At 38.7% G+C, this 19,706-nt stretch overlaps 1 protein-coding gene across 1 annotated transcript in view; it reads right to left on the bottom strand.

Moving 5' to 3' along the window:
* KIF4A (kinesin family member 4A) overlaps positions 1-19,706 on the bottom strand; it is a gene marked incomplete at both ends in the record, with an annotated part of 164,926 nt that overhangs the window by 9,188 nt on the left and 136,032 nt on the right. The window contains 8 exons of the mRNA XM_084259211.1: positions 807-989; positions 1,535-1,633; positions 2,006-2,083; positions 3,058-3,165; positions 3,795-3,965; positions 5,392-5,521; positions 12,088-12,188; positions 12,303-12,458. Of these exons, the coding sequence (XP_084115337.1) occupies positions 807-989; positions 1,535-1,633; positions 2,006-2,083; positions 3,058-3,165; positions 3,795-3,965; positions 5,392-5,521; positions 12,088-12,188; positions 12,303-12,458 (1,026 nt within the window). The remainder of the gene's footprint in view (positions 1-806; positions 990-1,534; positions 1,634-2,005; positions 2,084-3,057; positions 3,166-3,794; positions 3,966-5,391; positions 5,522-12,087; positions 12,189-12,302; positions 12,459-19,706) is intronic.

The raw sequence follows: 19,706 nt of genomic DNA, 5'->3' as shown, positions 1-19,706 counted from the left end.
GGAGAGGTCTGCCACGCCATGAGGGTTAGGTCCCTGGCTGGGGATCAAACCCATGCCACAGTGGCTGGCGACAGCTTGATAGTGCTGAGATTCCAACCCCTATGCCACCAGGGAGGCCCTGGTCAACATTTTTTACTGATATGACTATAATGAGGTAGAAACAAATCGGACTGGATTATTTGATTTTGCAAGTCCTGACTCTCAGCTGTTTTTTTGTTTTTTAAAAAGATTTATTTGTTTTATACAAGAACCGGAGTATAGGCCAGATGTGCGGGAGGGTGAGAGGATTCATCAGAGACAGAGCGGGGAATAGAACAGGCAGACTGAGGAAATACACTACTGAGGGGAGCAGCGGACGAGACAGGAGCTGACTCTCAGCTGTTTTTATGACCTTTTTGGCAAGGGCATTTCCTTACCGTGGCTTGAGATCCATTTGCAAATTGCAAATAATAAATACCTCACTGGAATTTTTTCTGATGATGTAGAGAGATAACATAAATGAGAGTAATTTTATAAAAATGTCAAGGATGATTATGATCACTTTGGAACCAGTCTCAGTGGAATGCCACTAATCTGTTCAAATTGGTAAGAGCCTGAAAACATGAAGAGAACCACTTTTTACACTCATGTAACCCTCTACTAGTCCTGGCTTCCATACAGATGTGGTCCAACAAGTATCCCTCAGTGGAGCCAATGCTTCTGAACAGGATATTAGGGTTTGGCTGCAGGATATGGGGCTGGCACATTCCTATGGCAGTAAGGACTAATGACTAGAAACCCTGACAGAGATAAGAGCTGTCTCCTACCCCTTGGATGTTCTTCTTGGACACCTTAACTAATTTTGTTGGCTTCCATTCCTCATCATCACCATCATCAGCATCAGCATCACCATCCTCAGACTCATTCACAGAATGCTCTGAATAATATTTTAGATCCTCGATGTCCATGGTTTGCTCCAGGAACTTTTCTTTAAAACGGGAAGGTTTTGGCTAAGAAAAAGGGTTTGGAATGATTATTTAATAAAAACAAAAGCAAAACAAAAAAACCCAAACACCCCATATGGGTCATATCTTTCCAGTAACTGTTGTCAGCTATATTTTATAGCAGAGACTTTAGACTTCCTCAAATATACCCCACTTGGAAATTCTTCTTTAGCCTTTGGCCTTAAAAAGTCTTTGAAGGGACAGAAACTGAAGGGATTGAGGCTGAGCCATCTGAGCGAGGAAGGAGGGACTCAGGATATGAGATAAGTATATTTGGATGGACAGCTGAACACTGCTCTTTTCTCTTGTTCCTCCACCTCCTCCTCAGTTGTGTTACATAATCCTGTACATGGCCAAAAGTCAGCCTTCTTGGGGAGGGAGAATGCCTATTTTTCCTCAAGATTATACTGTAATTTTACCTGGAACTCCAAAGAAAACTGATGTGCTGGAATTTGGGGATTTTAACTTTTAACCTCTTCTAAAAGATGATCTTAGCACACTCACCCCAAACATTGGCTATACAAAGGTATCACAGGCACTGAGCAGTTTACCTTAGGTGGGATATATTCGAAAGAAGAGTCTGGAGATAGAAGGGTATCCTTAGGAAGATGAGGTTTTTGTCTGCTGGCTACTTGGAGGAGGGTCAGTTTCTATTTGAAAAGAAGAGACAAAGGTGTATAATGCAGGGCAGCTTCTGGGAGTGTTCATGGGCATAAAGATTCCAGATCTAAGCTAGCTCAATTTGAAACCTAGCACAATTTTAAACCATAGTAAAGTGAGGTGGGTAATAGTAGATTAGGTTGAAGGACTCCCACATTATAAGATCATTATTAGATTCAGAAAGCAAATTAAAAAAATGTGAATTTATATAATTTTGAAATGCACATGACTTTATTACACAGAAACTTGAAGTACACCTCATAAAATAGAGCGAAACATCACTTTGAGGGTTTCTCCTAAGAGCTGGCCTCCGTGGTAATGGGGTCTCCCAGGGTTATTAAGCGAGTGGGAAGCTTTATTACCTGCTTGATGATTTCATTCTCCCGGAGAAGCTGCTGGTTTTGCTCACACATTGCTCGCATCTTCTCAAGTTCTTCATCCTATTTCCAGATAGAGCAGTGATAGGTGGGGTTATTTTGGGCACTACATGTGGGTTACCAAACAACTCACATAGATGAAAACATAATGCTGCCAAGTTGCTGGCAGATGGTTTTTACACAGTAGGCATTGGCACTGAGAAAAATGCCTGATTTCCACCAGTTCTTAGGTGTCCTGAATGCAACTTCTACTCCAATGCTCCAAAGCAGCCCTGATTGCACTTGCAGGAACCATGGGCTCTGCCCTACACTGCTTCCTTATTATTTTCTGTTCTCTAGCCTCACATTGCTTATTCACATCAAGATGCCGATTAAGAACCAAAACCAGAGTTAGCTCTGTTTCTCTGAAGTCTACAGATGCTTCTGTTCATCCTTCTCACCACAGACCAGAGTTTATTTGCTACATTAAAATGCTTGACTAAATTTCCTGGCACTGAAGAAAAGTGGATTCATAAATACAAACTTAACTAGTTTGGTTTTGTCTTTGATGGGAGGTAACAACAAAACCCAAGAGACTGGTAATTCAGGAAAAAAGATTCAAAGTTGGATAAAATAGTGTTCCATCATGCTACTAAAGGGTGTGGTGCCAACTTCTGGAAGAAATTCACATTTCAGGCATTTTATAGACATGTCAGGTCTTAGATCAGAAGAACAAGCTCAGGAAAAGATAGCTAAATGTCCCTAAGTTTCCACTAGATGATTTCACTTTCTCAACTCTTCAGAGCTCAGGGTTGAGGCACAAGTCAGGTCTCAAAGTCTGGTATGAAGTATGTACTAGCATTTCTATACCCAAAGTTTATTCTATACGTGGCTGCATTTTAAATACTCCTAAATTGATCAAAAATGGCCAAAAACTACCAGTTTTTTTTTTTCAGTAGTTAATTACTCTGCTGTAAGTGCGACTGTCTAAATCACACAGGATCCTCAATCAGGCCTGTGGGGATCCATCTCCGGAGACTTTTGTGTCTTTACCATACCTGACACTTCAGTGTGCTGAGCAGCTGTTGTTCCTTCTCACTGACTGACTCCTCTAGCTGCTTCTCTGCCATTTGGCTTTGTTGCAGTTGGCTGAGAAGGTACAGCACCTACAGAAAGATACAATCCAACGAGACCAAAGGAATAAGAGAAAAAATGGAATTCTGGCTTAGTCCAAGCAGCGACCTAGGCGACACCTATGACTTAGAAGTAAACTGTGTAGTAAGCAACAGTCACAATGCTTATCGGCATATTGATTATGGTACTGAAGCTGGAGGCTAAGAGCCATTTTCACTGGTATGTATAAACTTAGACAAGCTTCAGGTTTCTTATTTGCAAAATTTGGAAGAGACTATTGATCTTTTGATGGAAACTTCATGCCCTGCTATTATTTTTTTTTAAGATTTATTTTTATTTATGCATATAAGAGCTGGGGTACAGGGCAGAGGTGCAGAGGGTAAGAGGATTCACCAGAGACAGAGTGGGGAACAGAACAGGCAGATTGACCGAAGTATACTGCTGAGGGGAGCAGTGGGCGAGTCAGAGGTCTGCTGTGCCATGTGGGTTGCTCCCTGGCCGGGGATCGAACTCATGCTGCAGTGGCTGCGGACAGCTTCACAGGTTGTGTTTTAACCCCGTGTGCCACCAGGGAGGCCCCATGCCCTGCTATTATTTTTTAAGCTAACAACAAAAAGCAATGATTTGTTTCTCAGTAGTTTCTTGGCTTGTCCGAGTTTACCTTCTCTTGGTGCTGTTGTTCCACTCTGACTAGCTCTGCCTGCAATTCTGTCTCTATTTCAGCAAAATTATTTCGTTCCTCAAACAGCATCTTCTGCATGTCAGCACAGCTGGCCTTGTTCTGTTTCAGGCTGCTTTCAAGCTTGCTGACCTGTATTTTGGAGGAGACCAGCTGGAAGGGTAAAAGATCAGTTTTTATAGAGTATGGCCACCTTTCCCCCATTCATTAGTAAGGGAATGCCAGCTTTCTTGAAATGAATTAAGGAAAGTTCCTTCATAACTAGTCCATTCTTATTTTTCATATCACATGGATTCTACCATTAAATAGTAACATTACCAGGACAAGAGCCCATATTTCTGTGGAGCTAGACAGACAATAAGCCACTGCACTAAAGTCATTTAATCCCTTGTTCTGCCTCAAGGTAAGAATAAACCTAATAATGTCTTATGATTCCAAATTCTGTTATTTGAGAAGTTATTTCTTGATTTAAAAGAAAAATCCATAGGACACACCCTTTTGGTTAATTAGAATGTCTGTGTTCACATGTCGGAACTTGTAAATGCATTAGCTGAGACTGTAGATCTGGCATTTCAGGCTAGATTGATATCTGGCCTAGTTTTACATTTTCTACTAGCCCAGATCTAAATCATGATATTATGAACATCATAAAAACCAGTGTTTATAAGATTAATCAGGATTTCCTTAGCAGAAAAGAATCTGCTAACCCAACATAAAACATATAAAGGATAACACTGCTCCAACTTGAAGAGTTGGAGGTTTGTATGCTTGTCTCAAGTGAAAATGCCTCAATCAACTGAGGGAATCAACGTTAATTTTTCTTTATTCTTTTTTTTATTGTTTATGCATACAGGAGCTGGGTGTAGGCCAGAAGTGCGGGGAGTGAGAAGATTCACAAGTGACAGAGTGGGGAGCAGAACAGGCGGATTGACTGAAATACACTGCTGTGGGGAGCAGCAGGTGAGACAGGAGAGGTCTGCTGTGCCATGTGGGTCACCTCCCTGGCGGGGATTGAACTCGTGCTGCAGTGGCTGTGGATTGCTTCATAGTACTGAGACTTAACCCCTTGTGCCACCAGGGAGGCCCCTCAACGTTAATTTTTCTTGTGACAGTGTAGGATAGTACGCTATTTTAAGGTCAGTAAAGATGCATTTCCCTTAAGATGAATCTTTACATATCAAAAGATGATTAAGCTATTTCCTAGATTTTATCTTAAACTTTTTAAATATACATCTCATAGGTGTTTTAAGAAGTAGTATGGTATGATAGTTTATGTTTAACCAGTGGCCTACCATGGCATCCTGAGTTTGTCCTAATAATAACAGCCAACATTTATTGAATACTTACTGTATCTCAGGCATGAAAGTTATCAATTAGCAAGTCATACATTTTTGTATGTGACTGACCTGTTCATGCATCACACCAACCTTTAACTATTCAATTATTTCTTTAATGTTAGTACCACTATAGTTCCTACTATGTAAATGACAACAGTACTATGACAGTATGCTGGGCTAAAGTCATTATTTCAATCTACCAAGTCAGACCCCTAACTTCTGGTAGGAAGAGTGATGTTTACCTCTCCAATTAAATATTTCAGGGCACACTTGGCTTCCAGAATGGTAGCAATATTCTCCCAGCGTTGTTTTGGCCTGTCTTCACTTTCTGCATCCAGCAGCTTCTGCTGTAGATCGGCAATCTGGGCACTCCTTCAGGAAAAGAAACAATAAGCCTTATTGCTAGCAGCTTCAACATCAAGAAGGGAAGAGCTATGAAGAGGAACTTCTAATAGTTTTATGGATGGAGATATTAGTTAAATATTATTGAAGTAATAACTGAGTGATCTGGTTAGGATTTTATACAGCATCTCAAATCCTAGTACAAAGGACTCCAAGAGACTATCCAAATGGTTTTATTTTATTAAACCCTGGTTGAAACAAATGGGTCAAAGAGTGGAACTTGGAATTATTTGCTTTATTAAGGATTTTGTTGTAGTGCATTGACAATAATATGACTTCATCTTGAGGTCATATAATCTCAGATTGTGACACAGTGGCTCACCTATGTAAGCATAAGATTCAGGGGCCCTCCCTCATGGCACAAGGGATTAAGATGTAGCACTATGAAGCTATCTGCAGCCACTGCAGCATAAGATCGATCCCTGGCTAGGGCGGTGACCCACATGGCATAGCAGACCTCTCTTTTCTCACCCACTGCTCACCCCCGCAATGTATTTCAGTGCATCTGCCTGTTCTGCTCCCCAGTCTGTCTCTGGTGAATCCTCTTACTCCTGTATCTCTGGCCTGCACTCTAGCTCTTGTATGCATAAATAAGCAAATCTTTTATTTATTTTTTAAGATTTATTTATTTATGCATATAAGAGCTGGGGTACAGTCCAGAGGTGTGGAGGGTGAGAGGATTCACCAGAGACAGAGTGGGGAATAGAACAGGCAGACTGACCAAAGTACAATGCTGAGGGGAGCAGCGGGCGAGTCAGGAGAGGTCTGCGGTGCCATGTGGGTTGTTCCCTGTTCGGCCAGGGCCCGAACTCATGCTGCAGAGGCTGCGAATTGCTTCATAGTGCAGTGCTTAACCCCTTGCCCCACTGGGGAGGCCCTAAACAAATCCTTTAAAAAAAAAGTAAGATTCAGGCTGAATTCATGAGGGAAAAACATCTCAAAAGAACAAAGAGGGATATGCTCTTTGCTGGAATCAAATACCAAATTGATACCTTTGGCTGGTGTTATGAGAGATTATCTTGGGAGTACTTGCCATAGTACTGAGAAGACTAAATAACCTGACCTGGTTATAATTTCCAGATACCTTTTAATCAAGAATGACCTGAGACCATGGTCTACACAATATTTCATTTCCTCAATAGCTTCTTTTTCAAATCTGCTATGTGTCCAGTAGGAGGGAGAAAAAATTAAATATTTATTAATTTGTTGATAAACGACAATAATTCATTTTACATTAACATTCTGTGGAAAATAACTACCCTTTCCAAAAAAAAAATTTAGTCAGAAGAATGAGATTGTTTTATATTTTTATAAATTTCTGTTATGTGTGGCTTTACAGAAGACAGCTGAATTCTCACATACCTCCCTTTGCCTTCAATCTTTTGAGACACGTTCTAGTTGATGTAAATGAAGACAATCTAACTTCACATGGATAGCTAGATAAAGAAGGAGCATTTTAATAGCTATGTTAGATAACTGTGGATATTCTTCTTTGGAACTCCACCAAACCCCAATAAGTTGAAATTAGTTTTTAAGTTCCTTAAAAGTTGGTTGAGGGCCTCCCCGGTGGCGCAGCGGTTGAGCGCTGGGTTGCGAAGCTGCCCGTGGCCTCTGTGGCGCCGGTTTGATCCCCGGCTGCTCCCCAGCCACCGGAGGAGGGTCCCACATGGCGCGCAGACCTCTCCTGCCGCCCGCTGCTCCCCTCAGCAGTGTACTTCGGTCCTTCTGCCTGCTCTGCTCACCGCTCTGGTGAATTCTCTCACCCTCCCGCGCTTCTGACTGTACCCAGTGCATGTATAAAACAAACAAACAAACAAACAAACAAACAAATAAATAAAATATGCCTCTATTAAAAAAATTATTAAAAAAAAAAAGTTAGTTGAATGCCTCCCTGGTGGCGCAGGGGGTTGAGCTCAGTGCTGTGAGGCTGTACACAGCCTCTGCAGTGTGAGTTTGATCCCGGCCGGCCGGGGAACTGCACACATGGCACAGCAGGCCTCTCCTGTCTCACCTGCTGCTCCCCTCAGCAGTGTACTTTCAGTCAGTCTGCCTGTTCTGTTCCCCACTCTGTCTCTGGTGAGTCTTCTCACCCCCCCTCCCCACCTCTGGCCTGTACCCCAATTCTTGTATAAATGGATAGATGAATCTTAAAAAAAAAAAAAAAAGTTTGTTGAAATGTGTAGTCTGACATTACTAAAGAGCTTTTCTTACCTTCTTATATTAAAATCCATAGATCTGGCCCTCCCTGGTGGCACAAGGGTTAAAGACACAGCATGATCAAGCTATGGCCAGCCACTGCAGCACAAGTTAGATCCCAGGCCGGCCAGGGAACTAACCCACATGGCACAGCAGACCTCTCCTGTCTTGCCCACTGCTCCCCTTAGCAGTGTATTTCAGTAGATCTGCCTGTTCTGTTCCCCACTCTCTCTGGTGAATCTTTTCACCACCCGTACCTCTGGCATACACCCCAGTTCTTGTATGCATAAATAAATAAATCTTCAACAACAACAACAACAAAAATCCATTGCTCTACCGTCTCTAAAGAGGAAATGCAGATGGCCAATAGGCACATGAAAAAATGTTCAACATCACTTATAATCAGGGAAATGCAAATCAAAACCATAATGAGATATTACCTCACACCAGTAAGAATGGCCCACATTAAAAAAAAAAATCTAACAATAACAAATGCTGGCCAGGGTATGGAGAAAAAGGATGTTTCTTACATTGCTGGTGGGTATGCAAAATGGTCCAACCATCATGGAAAGCTCTGTGGAGGACCATCAAATTACTAAAAGTGGATCTGCCGTATGATCCAGCAATTCCACTCTTAGGAATCTATCCAAAGGACACAAAAACAATAATTCAAGAGGATACTTGCACTGCTATGTTTATCACAGCACTATTTACAATTGCTAAAATATGGAAACAACATAATTGCTCCAAAACAGATGACTAGATCAAGAAGATGTGGTATATATACACAATGGAATACTACTCAGCAATCAAAAAAGAAAAACATATGCCATTCGCAGCAACATGAATGGAGGTGGAAGGGATTATGCTCAGTGAAATAAGTCAGAAGGCAAAAGAAAAATATCAAATGATTTCACTTATAGGAGGAACATAGGGAAACCACACAAAGGATCAGGGAAAAATAAAGACAAAACAAGCAGTCAAATTATAAATTGGAGACAGTCATAGGGGGAGGGGGAGGGAAAGGGATCAAAACAGGAGGGAAGAGCACAAGAGTCTATGATGATGCTTCATGGGTATCTTGGTGGTAATTTTGCGGGGGAAAAATCTGAGAGGAGAAATCAAACACTGTACAAAAATGAAAAATGATGTGAAAATACATAAATAAATTATATATAAAAATTCCATTGGTTTAATTCTGGAAGAAGTAATGGAGGCAATAAAAAGATCAGTGGTTGTCAGGGGTTAAAAAAGTGCAGGGATGCTGGGATGAATAGGCAGATCACAAAAGATTTTTAGGGCTACAATACCTCTAAGTTTGTAATGGTGGCTATATGGCATTATACTTATGTCCAAACCCACAGAATGTACAATAACAAGAGAGAACTCTAATGTAAACTACGGATTTGGGTGATTATGACATATTGATGTAAGTTCATCAACTATAACAAATGTACCACTCTGGTGGGGGATATTGGTAATGGGAGAGTCTATGCATGTATGGGAGCAGGTACATATATGGGAAATCTCTGTACCTTCTACTCAATTTTTCTGTGAATCTAAAACTGCTCTAAAAATAAAGTTTATTTAAAAAAGAAACAAAATCCATTGGTCTGCCTTGCTATCTGAATGGATCTTTTACCTATATGATTTTGTAACATCATTTTGATAACACGGAGTCATACAGAACCTCAAAGAGTTAACATGTTTCATTATAAAATATAAAAACAATCATGATTGGTGGCTTTCCTGGTGGCATAGGGGTTAAGTGTCAGTGCTATCATGCTATCATTGCTGCAGCCTGAGTTCCATTCCCGGTCAGGGAGCTAACCCACATATAGCACAGCAGACCTCTCCTGTCTCACCCGCTGCTCCCCTCAGTACTACTGTATTTCAGTAAATTCACCTGTTTTGCTCCCCACTCTGTCTCTGGTGAACCCTCTCATCTCCCACACCTCTGGCCTACAGCCCACTGCTTTGCATAAAGAAAAATAAATCTTTAAAAAAATAAAAATCATGACTATTAATATCACTATTGGTCTCATCAGAAAGACTATGAAAAACTGTCAACCCCAACAAGTTTTCTAAAATTATAAGTTTTGCTTGAAAGCCTAAATTTTATCTTTGGTGACAAACACTGTAAATTGTTTATCTTGTAGTGACAATCTCATTGTTCATTTTTGAGAAAATGTCTGCTAAGAACCCAAATAATCATAGTTTGTCCATCAGTCTTTTTCTCAAGTAAAGACGATATTCCATGAAAAGAGAGGTCCATGGAGCTCTTAAACAACTGCACAAACATTTTCCCCAGAGATAACTACCATGCAGAAGAACGTTGTGTTTTTTCCATTCTGTTAGAATATTCAAAAGATGCAAACTCAAGGATCAAGATGTAATAAAATTAACAATTTTTACTGCTTTATTCAAACCATTTTAAAGTAGAACTGACTTAAAAAAACTGTGTTTGGCATGAAGTATATCATGACCTTTAGTACAGGTTGGTAGCACTGCTTTAATTCAAACTAAGGGGTCAGCTTTGTCCACTGTTGCTTTTGCATGATCATGGCAAATGTCAACCCAGCAAAACCAACAAATAATGTCTTAATATTATTATTAAAAGTTTGATCACTCAAACTCACTAAAATGGGTCTCAGAGACCCCCAGGGATTTATGGATCACATTTTGAGAAGACTGATCCAGTATACAGTCCTTTACTTCAACAAGATTATAATCTATCTAGATTGACAAGGCCAATAAATATAAAGATAGAATATCATCTGTACCACATGATTTAATACTGTAAGTTTTGAAGGACAGGGTTAGTAAAGGTTGAAGAGTCAGGGAAGGCTTCTTGGAAGAGGTGGGCCAGGACACTTCAGAATTGTTATCTATCATATGCCTTTTCTTGTCTTTTCTGACAATTCATGTCCCTTAGCTATTTCAAAATTTACTTTATGTTTCATTAACTTTAGGAAAATTTCCTTGACAAAACTCATCCTGCATAATTGCCCTCTACTTGGCACCATCCATACTTTAAAATCATCATTCACTTATATACAGTGATATGCAGGTATTTAACCAGCACTTAAAAAAGCAGACCTGATTTGTACCTTTTGCTAGTTTCTTTGTTATAAATACTGTCACCACAACCAATAATAAGCTATCAATGGTTTATAATAATTCTGAAATTTTAATAAATGATCCCAGAATACCATGTTGAGTCATTATACTATTTCCACTTAAAAGTAAGGATAATGCCATCTATTCTTTATATATATATATATATATATATATATATATATAGTAAGTGTATCCAGTGCAGCACAAAGAAGAAGCTCAAATGTTGAGTGACTTTACATATGTTTCCAAAGATAAAAAGCTAGTGTGTGTTGCTAAAAATAAATTAAATGATCTCCCATATCTCATAGGCAATAAAATTCTATTATTTAAGACTACAAAATCTGTCAAAGTTCTTATACTTCTAGATTTCATAGACATATAAAAGGCAACAAACAATGATTAGAGAGGCTGTGTAGCATAATTTCTGGTCTTAGTGCCAGGAATGGAGAAAGAAAAGAACATTTATCAAGCACTTCTAATATGCCAAGTACTATGTTCTGTACTTAAGTCACTAATCTCATTTAATGCTCATTAAATGAGCATTAAATGGTACCTTTACTCATACATTAGCTCTACTTTGCTGATCATCTCTAAAATTCTCCTCCTTCTATGTTGCTACTCTTTGTATCATTCCTGAGTTCCTCTAAAACTGTTATCAGTCAACTCTACATTTCCGATACCATCAAAAATTGTGATACCTTGTAAAGGGCATGGGTATTGTATTAGGTAGACTGGGTTTTGAACTCCAGCTCTGTATAACCTTTAGCCAATTTTGTAAGATTTCTGGACTTCAGTTTAGACCTCTGAAGTAAAAAGAATGATTCTTACCTCATAAGGTATAATGATACCTTATGGGGACTGAATGAGAAAATGCATCTAACAGGTCTAGTGAAATGTTTAGTTAAAAAAATCAATATTTTCTTGTTTCTCCATCATAAAGCTTTTTGAAAAATGAGTTTTTATTTTTTTTGGTGTCTGTACAATTTTATTTTAATAATATTTTTTATGTGATAGCTTGGCATATAACATTATATAGGCTTTAGGCATATATCATTATAAACGTCTGCATATACTACATTATGGTCACCACTAAAAGTCTAATCCTATCCTTCACCATACAACTGGCACCTGAAAAACAAGTTTTTGAACTACTAGATTCATAGGTTTTATTTTGATTCCAGGCATAAAGTTTTATAATGCCTTAGAGATAGTTCCATTACCTGAGTTCCATTTCAGTTTCTAGGCTTTCAATCTGCTTTGTAATGGAGCCCTCTGACTCAGAAACTGGACCATGCAGTTCAGCAAGTGAGAATGTGCGCCTCTGTAAAGAACAGTGGAAATTAGGGTGAACAAATTAATCTTCTAAAGTAGTAAGATTATCTGGGGGGAATACAGAGTCTGTTTATTGGTAACATATTTCTATAAGGGCACTTACCCGAAGTTTAGGGGGTGGATTCTCCCCAGATTCCCTTTTTTCTTTGAGTTGAGCCACATCCTGAGCTAGGATCTTTCTATCTTCAATAAGGTCATTCAGATGGCGTTTAGCTTCCTCAGTACTGACCATAACCTCGATTTCATTTCCAAGCCAATTCTAGAAGAGAAATCAGTAACATCTGTGTTACGGATGAGAAATCTCTAGCCCATGGGCCAGATTCAGCTCCAGACTTAATTTCACTCAGACCAGAGCCCAAGTAACTAGAAATGATTTGCATTTGTGCCTACACTAACCAAAAAGGCAATAATCCTCTAAGAGCCTTTAATAGCAGTATCCTAAAGGGTCACAAGAAAGAGTTTTCTACAGAAAATCTTTCTCCAGATATCCTAACATTTCTATGTAACTTATGTTTACCATCTTCATTATCTCCTTAACTTTTATCCATTGCCTTTAACTACTCATGATAAGAACTGAAGTATATTTTGATTGTATGTTCTATTTAATAAATATCCTTTCTTTACTTTTAAGTAGCTGAATGAAATATTTTAAGCAAACAAAATGAAATGACTAAATTCACTTTTTAAAAAGTAACCATCACCAAGAAAAGTTTGACTTTTGAAGAAGAGATACCACACAAAGAGTAATCAAAATAAAGCTGAGTTGATATACTGATATCAGGTAAGTAGAATCCACATCAAAAAATATTACCAAAGATAAAAAAGATCATTTCATAACGGTAAAGGAGTCAATTATTCAAAATAACTTAATCCTTATTGTTTATTCCCCTAATAATAAAGCATCAAAACACATGAAACAAAATCACATACAAACCAACCAAGATATAATATGGAATCATAAAAATGCTCAAATGACCCCTCCACCACAAGAAAAAAATCCCAGAAAATATAAAAGGGAATGAAGAATAGATGAGACAAATAGAAAACAAATGGCAAGATAGGTCCAAGCCTAACCATATGAATAATCACATTAGATGTAAATGGTCTAAACACCACAATTAAAATGCAGGGTTAAAAAAGCCAGACCCTTGGGGCCTCCCTGGTGGTGTAAGGGGTTAAGACGCAACTGATGAAGCTACCCACAGCCACCACAGCATGAGATGGATCCCCAGGGAGCTACTCACATGGTGCAGCAGTCCTCTCCTGATTTGCCCGCTGCTCCCCTCAGCACTGCATTTCAGTCAATCTGCCTGTTCTGTTCCCCACTGTCTCTCGTGAATCCTCTCATCCCCTAATACCTCTGGCCTGTACTCCAGTTCTTGTATGCATGAAGTAAATAAAATCTTTAAAAAAGAAAGCCAGACCCAGCTATATATTTCCCACAAGAAACACTTTAAACATAAAGGCATAAGGAATCTAGAAAACTTAAATAAGGGACCAGGAAAATGAATAACTATAAGAAAGTGAAAATCAAAATCAACGAAAAACTAGGAACCAGAGACACTCTAGGGGGGGCGGGGGGCAGGGAGGGGAGGGATTGGGGTCAAAATGAGGGGGGTTGCAATTGTATGGGGAATATAAAAATAAAATTTATTAAAAAAAAACATAAAGGCATTAGGTTAAAACTAAAAAAAATAAATATATAAAACCATACCATGCTCACATTAGTCAAAATAAAGCTGGAGAGGTTACATTATTAAATTTTAAAAGGAGATTTCAGAAAAAAGACTATTATGAGGGATTTAAAAAAAGACCATTTCATAATAATTAAGGAATCAATTAATCCTAAAAATCTTATATCCTTAATAAAAGTGCTTTAAACCAATGTCACCTCTATAATAAAATAAACATTTAAAAAAAGGTAGAGCCTCAAAATGCATGAAGCAATCACAGATAGAAATACAGGAGAAAAAAACCAAACTCATAATTCTAGTTGAAGACTTGAAGTCACATTGTATATATCCTCTAACATTTTTAAGAGAATATGGAATTTATTAGATATCGAATACAAAATAAGCCCATCTTAATAGGGACCCAGACAGCTGTCTTTATTCCTCTAGGTTTTTCTACTCCAAGCCCTCATATAACATTTGTATACACAATGACTAGCAAATACTAAAAAGACATAAAGTTTCTAAAAACGACAGAGGCTCAGCATAAGGAGACTTATGACTTGGTGAGATGATGCCATTCCCAAAGAAGCCCATTATTTGCTTAGTCACAGCATCAGATCTATACTCAGTCTTCTAGACCAGAGGCTGATATCAGATTCTCCTTGAATATGTGGCTGGCTGGAACCATTGGTTGGTAGACAGATCACTTACTCCCTCAGTGCATCTTCCAGTTGCTTCTCTATCAAATCCTGCTTCTGCTCCACTAGTACCTGACAGAAATTAGAAATTATAACAGACAGATATTTGGAAAAAATCCCCAAATATTTGGAAACTAAATAACATAGTTCTAAATGACTCATGGGTCAAAGATGAAACCAACAATGTTCAAGGTAAATGACTAGAAAACAATTCTACAAGCAAATAGGACCCAAAAAAGGACAGGGACGGCCATACTTGTACAGATAAAATAAACTTCCAAGAGACAGGGATGGATATCATATAATGATTAAGGGATCAACGTATTGGGAAGACAAAACACTCATCAATAGACATGTACCAAACAAAAAAAGCACCAAAACCTAAAAAACAGACATTGGTCATACACAATAACAATTACATCAATGCACAGATCAACCAGACAGAAAATCAGCAAGCAAACAATAGTGTTAAATGTGGAATTAGACCAGATAGAGATACTGGACATTTACGGGCCACTGCATCTCAAAAAGCTAAGTATATATTCTTTTCAAGTACACATGGAACATTTTCAAGGACAGACCACATGTCTCACAAAACAATTATCAATATAACCATGAACAGAAATCCTATCAAATATCTTCTCTGAATAAAGTGGTATTAAAATAGAATTCAATCACAAAAAGAAGAGGAAAATCCCCTATTATGTGGAGACTGAACAACATACGACTGAATGAGTACTGGGTTAATGAGGAATTCAAAGAAGAAATTAATACCTGGAGTCAAATGAAGATAAAGACACAACCTACGAGCACCCATGGCACACAGCAAAAGCAGTACTAAGAGGGAATTATATAGCAACACAGGTCTCCATCAAAAACAAGAAAGTACTCAAATAAATAATTAAGGATTTACCTCAAGGAACTGAAAAAAGAAGAACAAATGAAACCAAAAGTACAAGGAAGGAAAAAAAAAATTAGAAAGGCAATAAATTAAACAGAAATCAAAAAGACAGTTTGAAAGATCAGTGAAAGCAAAAGCTCGTTCTCTAAAAAAAATAAAATAGACAAATCTCTGCTAGATTCACTAAAAAAGAAAAATGAAAAAGGGGAGAAAACTAATTAATAGAATCAGAAATGAAATAAGAGAACTTTAAAAAAAAAGATTTATCTATCTATCTATCTATCTATCTATCTATCTATCTATCTATCTATCTATCTATCTATCTATTTGTTTGTTTGTTTGTTTATACATACATACATACAATAGCTTGGGTACAGGCCAGAGGGGCAGGAGGGTGAGAATCTTCACCAGAAACAGGGTGGGGGGCAAAACAAGCAGACAGACCAAAAGCACTGCTGAGGGGAGCAGCGGGCGAGTCAGGAGAGGTCTGCCACGCCATGTGGGAATCTCCCCGGCAGGCCGGGAATCAAACCTGTGCTGCAGAGGTTGCTGATAGCTTCACAGCGCTGTGCTCAATCTGCTGTGCCACCAGGGAGGCCCCGAAATAAGAGAACTTACCACAAACACCTCAGAAATACAGAGGAACATAAGAGACTACAATGAATGTCTTTATGCCAACAAATTGGAAAATGTGGAAGAAAAGACAAATTCTTAGAAGCATACAACCTTCAAAGAGTGAATCAGGAAGAAATAGAAAATTACAGAACAATTACAAACAAGGAAATTGAAACAGTAATCAAAAGTCTCCCACAAAAAAGCCCAAAACCAGATGGTTTTGTTGTAGAGCAACCCCGATACAAAACGGGGTGCCTGACTGTGGGTCCTCACCCGCGCGCTTAAAAGGACTTATCAATGCTCTACTGCAGGCACACGTGAAAGGTTAATAAAAGGTTTATTTACAAGGGAAGGGGAAATGAGGAAATATACAGCTTTGGGAGAAAAGCGGGAGACAAAGTTTTAAATGAGTCCTACCCGATCCGCTGATCAGGAACCCCAAAATGGCGCTCTGAGAGCTGGCCGCCAGCCAGGAGCGGTGAAGCCGGGAGGCGAGCGATCGCGAGCCAGAGAGAGCCCTAGGCCCACGTGTTTGGTTTTTTATATCCAACCTGGCTGCCCAACTCCACCCTCAGGTCCCAGCCACCCTCCCCTTGGTGGTGATGGGATTTGTCTTCCCCAATGTCCTGATGGTTTTAGTCTGGAGTGGGGGTGGAGTCCACAAAGCCTGTATGGGATTAACTCAGGACATCACTTCCCCCTAACAGTTTTACTAGTGAGTTCTACCAAATCGTCAAACAGGAACTAATACCAATCCTTCTCAAAGTCTTCCAGAAAACTGATGAAAATGGAATGTTCTCAAAGACAAATTAATGACCAACATTACTCATAAGGCAAAAGCAGACAAGGACATTGCAAAAAAAGAAAATTACAGACCAATATCCCTGATGAACAAGATGCAAAAATCCTCAACAAAATCTTACCAAACCCAATTCAATAATACATTAAATGAATCATACATTATGACCAAGGATTTATTCCAGGGATGCAAGGAATGTTTAACATATGCAAATTAATAAATGCAATTCACCATATTAACAAAGGAATGACAAAAATCATATAATCACTTCAATAAAGAGAAGATATTTGTCAAGATTCAGCATCCACTTATAATAAAAACTCTTAGTAACATGGGGGTAGAAGGAAAATACCTTAACATAATAAAGGTCATACATATACCAAACCCACAACTAGCATCATAGTCAATGGTGAGAAAATGAAAGCTTTTCCTCTAAGATCAGGTACCTGACAAGGATGTCCTCTCTCACTACTACTGTTCAACATAGTATTAGAAATCCTCGTTAGAGCAATTAGGCAAGAGAAAGATATGAAGGAATTCAAACTGAAAACAAGTACTGGGCATCCCTGATGGCACAAGGGAGACACAGCACTATGAAGCTCTCGGCAGTCATTGCAGCATGAGTCTGATCCCCGGCCAGGGAGCGACCCACATGGCACGGCAGACTTCTCCTGTCTCTCCTGCTGCTCCCCTCAGCAGTGTGTTTTGGTCAATCTGCCTGTTCTGCTCCCCATTCTGTCTCTGCTGAATCCTCTCACCCCGCTGAATCCGCTGGCCTGCACTCCAGCTCTTGTATGCATGAATGAATAAATCTTTAAAATAAAGAAAACAAGAAGTACTACAACATCATAATTTGTAGATGACATAATAATATACATAGAAAACCCTAAAGATACCAATAAAAAGCTATTAGCAACAATAAATCAGTTCAGTAATGTGGCAGGCTACAAAATCAACATACAAAAGTCAGTTGCATTCCTACATGCAAACAATGAACTAGAAGAGAAACTGAAAACATATTCCATTTATAGTAGCATCCAAAAGTCTTAAATAGGAATAAACCTAATAAAGGAAGTGGAAGATCTAGTCAACGAGAGCTCTAAGACAATATTAAAAGAAACACAAGAAAAGGGCCTCCCTGGTGGCACATGTGGTTAAGTTTCAGCACTATGAAGCAATCCGCAGGCACTGCAGCATGATCCCTGGCCAGAGGGCTGACCCACATGGCTCGATTTGCCCGCTGCTCCCCTCAGCAGTGTTTTATTGTGGGAAATATATAGCTGGGTCTGGCTTTCTCTTTTTTTTAATTAATATTTTATTTTATATAATTCTTACATCATTTTTCATTTTTGCACAATGTACGCATTTTCATTTTGGTTATATATTCCCCATACAATTGCACCTCCCCCTTATTTTGACCCTAGTCCTTCCTCTCCCCTCCCCCTCCACGTGGTGTGTCTCTAGTTTATAGTTCCTTGTTGATTTTGATTTTTACTTTGTATTAGTCTTTTTCCTGGTCCCATATTTAAGGGTCTTCTAAATTCCTGCTATGAGTGAGACCATCCGGCATTTTTCTTTTTCTTTCTGACTTATTTCGCTGAGCATGATCCCTTCTAGCTCCATCCATGTTTCTGCAAACTGCATGTGTTTATCTTTTTTGATAGCTAACCACATCTTCTTGATCCAGTCATCTATTTTTGGGCATTTGGGTTGTTTCCATAACTTACCTATTGTAAATAGTGCTGCTATAAACATAGGGAAATTTTTGCACACAACACTAATGATAAAGGACTGATCACAAAAATCTACAAAGAGCTGATGAGACTCACAAAAACAGAAAATAATCCAGTCAAAAAATGGGCAGAAGAACTAAAAAGAAACTTTTCTGAAGAGGAAATGCAAATGGCCAACAGACATATGAAAAAATGTTCAACATCACTTGTAATCAGGGAAATGCAAATCAAAACTACAATGAGATACCATCTTACACCAGTGAGAATGGCACATATTAAAAAAAACTAGCAACAACAAATGTTGGCGAGGTGGTGGAGAAAAAGGAACTCTCCTGCACTGTTGGTGGGAGTGCAGACTGGTCCAACCACTATGGAGAGCAGCGTGGAGATTTCTTGACCTACTAAAGATAGAGCTTCCATATGATCCAGCAAATCCACTGCTAGGTATTTACCCAAATGACACAGAAACATTAATTCCAACTGGCTTTCTCTTTTAAAGCAGACTTCTCCTGTCTCGACTGCTGCTCCCCTCAGCAATGTATTTCAGTTAGTCTGCCTGTTCTGTTCCCCACTCTGTCTCTGGTGAATCCTCTCACCCCCTGCATCTCTGGCCTGTACCTCAGTTCTTGTATGCATAAATACATAAATCTTAAAAAAAAGGAAATACAAGAAACAGAAAATGGAAAGATGCTCCATGCTTATAGATTGGAAGAATTAACATTGCTAAATTGTCCATTTTTACTGAAAGCAACATATAGATTCAAATACAATCAGTATCAAAATTTCAGTGGAATTCTTCAAAGAAATAGAGCAAACATTATTGAAATTTATATGGAAACACAATAGACCTTGAATAGCCAAAGCAATCTTGACAAAAATAGAAGAGGAATTGAGGAATCATACTCCCAGACTTCAAACTACACTACAAGGTTATTGTAATAAAAACAGTAAGGTACTGGAATAAAAATAGACATACAAATCAATGCAATAGAATTGAGATATAAACACATATTGATTTTTTAAAAGATTTATTTATTTATGCACATAAGAACCAGGGTACAGGCCAGAGGTGTGGGGGTTAAGAGGAT

The sequence above is a fragment of the Talpa europaea genome (assembly GCF_964194135.1).
Source record: "Talpa europaea genome assembly, chromosome: X".
NCBI classification, from domain to species: domain Eukaryota; kingdom Metazoa; phylum Chordata; class Mammalia; order Eulipotyphla; family Talpidae; genus Talpa; species Talpa europaea.
The sequence above is the reverse complement of the archived record's forward strand: the minus strand, read 5'-3'. Positions and strand labels throughout refer to the sequence as shown.